Below are 3,487 nucleotides of genomic sequence, written 5' to 3' on the forward strand. Positions count from 1 at the left end.
AGAGAGAGAGAGAGATGAAAAAGGACTCATCGCAAGAAAACCGAAGCAAAGATAGTATACAACGTGAGGAATTTGAGGAACGCTCGAGGGTGGCTTAAGAAATGATCGTGAACACGGGACCGACGTACTCCCAAGATTTATCGTTTCTTTATTCGTTTTTACCCTCGAAGGGATGCCTAACGCGGAAAAGCACATCCGATCGGTCGAGCGATCGAGGAACAATCAAAAGGCTCGCGGTCAGTGCGTGAATACCGGGATCGCTAGCGGGAAATCCCGAGATCTTTCCCCGCTCGAATCGAGAAAGCGGCTTCCTCCGCGTTGATGGTCCGTCGGGAATTCTACCAGCAGGAAGTGCGGTGAGTACAGAGTGTGGAGTATCCCTGTCACGAATCGAAGTCTGAAGAAACACCGATCATTAATTAATACCATCGATTCGATGTTAGAGAACTGTGCATGAAAAGAATGATTTTGCTGAAGTTTCTAAAAGTATTATTAAAAATAATTTTAATTGAATCATCAAAATAATTACATTCTAAATTTCTTGCAGTGAAATCTCACGCCAAGGGAGTGAAAATGCAATCTCCCTTGAAAAAAATGAAAATATTTCACTTCTTGAAAAAAAAGGTAACAAGTAGTCCTTTTAGAGTGAAATCTTATTTTTTGAAGTGAGATTTTATTCTTTTGAAGTGAAAATTCACTCTGAAAAGAGTGAAAATTGTCACTCTTTTTCAAGAAGTGAAATATTTTCATTTTTTTTTCAAGGATGACTGTATTTTCACTTGTGCTTGGAGTGAGATTTCACTGTAAGAAATTTAGAGTGTATGTAGAACATATACATCTTTAAGCATTGTCAGAATTTATTTAGAGGAGAGCAAAGTTGAGACTTTTGAAGGAGAGAGAGAGAATCGAACGATATAAACTTATTTTGTTTTATATTATTACTTTTAATTAATTACTGGCAGATAAATCTTTTATTTAAAAAACTGTATTCACAACTGCATGTAAAAAAATGATGACCAAAGTTAAGGAAATCTTTTTTTTAATATATAATTTAATATATAATTATTTTAATAGGCCAACAAAATTATTTTCAGATCTGTACATAACTAAATTTTTAGATACTTCAGTAAAATCGTTCTTTTCCCTGTAGATTCAAATAACTAATCTGCTTGTCAACAAGAAGAGAACAAAATCTAATCGATTGCAAAAATGTAGAGAAAATTCGCGCGAGTGAGAACGAGTGAAGGATGGAAAACTCTCCGCTTCGAGATAGGTGCTCGGCTCGTGGTAGGAATTTGATTGATGTAACGGGTGAGGCGAATCGACGAAGATCCTAGGATTTCCCTAAGAGAGACTAGGACTGTCGAGAGCAGCGTGAAACGGCGCGCAATTAAGGCAGTTAAGATGCACCAGCGTGTGCCTTGGCCGTTGCTGCTCCTGACCTTGTCGCTGCAGCGTTTAACGAGCTTGTCGACGGTACAGTCGAGAATGCACAACGAGGCGGTACTGATACCCGGCGACATCGTACTGGGCGGATTATTCCCGGTGCACGAGAAGGGTGGTGGTCCAACCGCGTGTGGGCCCAACATCTATCACCGGGGCGTGCAGCGGCTCGAGGCGATGTTGTTCGCCGTCGATCAGATCAATCAAGAGGACAACATACTACCGGGTATCATACTGGGCGTGCACATCCTCGACACGTGCGGCCGCGACACGTACGCGCTCAATCAGAGCTTGCACTTCGTCCGGGCGTCCCTGTCCAACATCGACATCAGCGTGCTGGAGTGCGCGGACAAGTCGACACCCAGAGTAAAGAGGACTGCAAGCGCGGGACCCATCTTCGGGGTGATAGGTGGCTCCTACAGCTCGGTGTCACTGCAGGTGGCGAACTTGCTGCGACTCTTTCATATCCCCCAGATATCGCCGGCGTCCACGGCTAAGGCACTCAGCGATAAGACCAGGTAAGAACCATGGCACATAAAAAAACTTAAGCACATACAAAAACGTATTCTGAAAATTTTTCTTATAATTTTTATACGAATTGAAACATTTTTTAGAAATACTCAGAAATATTCGGAAAGTTTTACATCTTTTTTCTCAGAATTTTTCATACAATAATTCTGAAATTTTTCATCCCATAATTTTTAAAAAGTATTTTTAAAAAGTATTTTAAAATTTTTTAGATTTTATAACATTTCATCAGAAATTATACTTACAAAAAATTTTAAAAATCTTACGATATTTCATAACTAATACATATGAAAAATTCATCAGAATCCAATGTTACGATTTCCTTACTTACTGTTTACGTCTTATACTGCCTTACGTTTTTGTATGTGGGTTTTAAGTCATGGGTTTTAAGCAGTAAGTGAATTGACTATTCACAATAAAGTCCAATCCAACATGGTGATTTCCTTACTGCTTACGTCTTGCTACTTTAAATTTTTTGTGTGCCATGGCATTCTTACAGAATGGAAGAACAAAACGTTTGTGCATTAAGAATAATTATTAAATTTTGTAATATTAATTTATTGCTACAAAAGTTGACTCTTTGTCGAGTAAAATTGAAAAGTTATAATTTAAAAAAATAAAGTTAGAGAGGTCATGTATAGAAGGACCTTTCCCTCGTTGGAAGTAACTTTTTTGTATTTTTTTGAACAGCCAAAAAAGTGATCTTATTCGAAGAATTTGATAAAAAAAAAAAGCAAAATGACAAAGAGAGGAATGACGAAACAAATTTTGCGCCACTCTAATAGTAATTGTAAATTCTTTAAATTTTAATTAAAAGCGCATTTTTTATAAAGCGCATTAATTATAAAGTATTCCGATAGCTCGTTATCGAATTTATTCAAGATATATTTCATGAATCTCTGTTTCACAATTCCGTATATTTAAGTAACCAATCAATCTATTATTCTTCACAATTTACAGATTCCAAGTAAATATTGATTTTTTTCATGCAAAATTCATAATCTCTTTTTTCTAAATTTAAATTTGATCAATTATTGACTCAGACAATATTATTGATTCGCCCGATAAGGCCTCAATTGTGATTAATTTGAGCATTCCGACATTCCCGTCAGACTTGTTAGTTTGACATCGTTTGTCGACCTCGCGTGTAATTGTCATTAGAAGACTTCCGATTACTGTTCAAACACTCATTATGAGTGACTTTGATGAGTACGTATCTGCTAGAAACGACCGTTTAAATGTAACTCAAGGCTGCATGGTATCTAGAAGATATTAATTTCCATTAGTAATCACCATTAATCTTCCAAATGAATGAGAGATGAATTGTTAATAATCCATTGATTATAATAGGTTCCTATTCTCACATTTAACAATATTGTGGCTTTTTCTACAATAAATTGTAATCTTATAGTTTTTTTTCTTGTAATAGAAAAAATATATTATATGCATACATATCCATAATATACAAATAATATAATATGTACATAATATAAAAATTATATATAAATTAAATTAT

The 3,487-nt window shown here is 35.9% G+C and overlaps 1 protein-coding gene across 2 annotated transcripts in view; it reads left to right on the forward strand.

Moving 5' to 3' along the window:
- The first annotated feature begins 11 nt into the window (after positions 1–11).
- LOC108694738 (metabotropic glutamate receptor) overlaps positions 12–3,487 on the forward strand; it is a 24,386-nt gene continuing 20,910 nt past the window's right edge. Inside the window, exons 1-2 of one of the 2 annotated variants that reach the window (XM_018204383.1) lie at positions 12–356; positions 1,151–1,961. In XM_018204383.1, the coding sequence (XP_018059872.1) occupies positions 1,405–1,961 (557 nt within the window). In that variant the 5' untranslated portion in view covers positions 12–356; positions 1,151–1,404. The remainder of the gene's footprint in view (positions 357–1,150; positions 1,962–3,487) is intronic. The other variant, XM_018204384.1, reaches the window with a different exon arrangement.

The sequence above is a fragment of the Atta colombica genome, unplaced genomic scaffold (assembly GCF_001594045.1).
Source record: "Atta colombica isolate Treedump-2 unplaced genomic scaffold, Acol1.0 scaffold123, whole genome shotgun sequence".
Taxonomy (NCBI): Eukaryota; Metazoa; Arthropoda; class Insecta; order Hymenoptera; family Formicidae; genus Atta; species Atta colombica.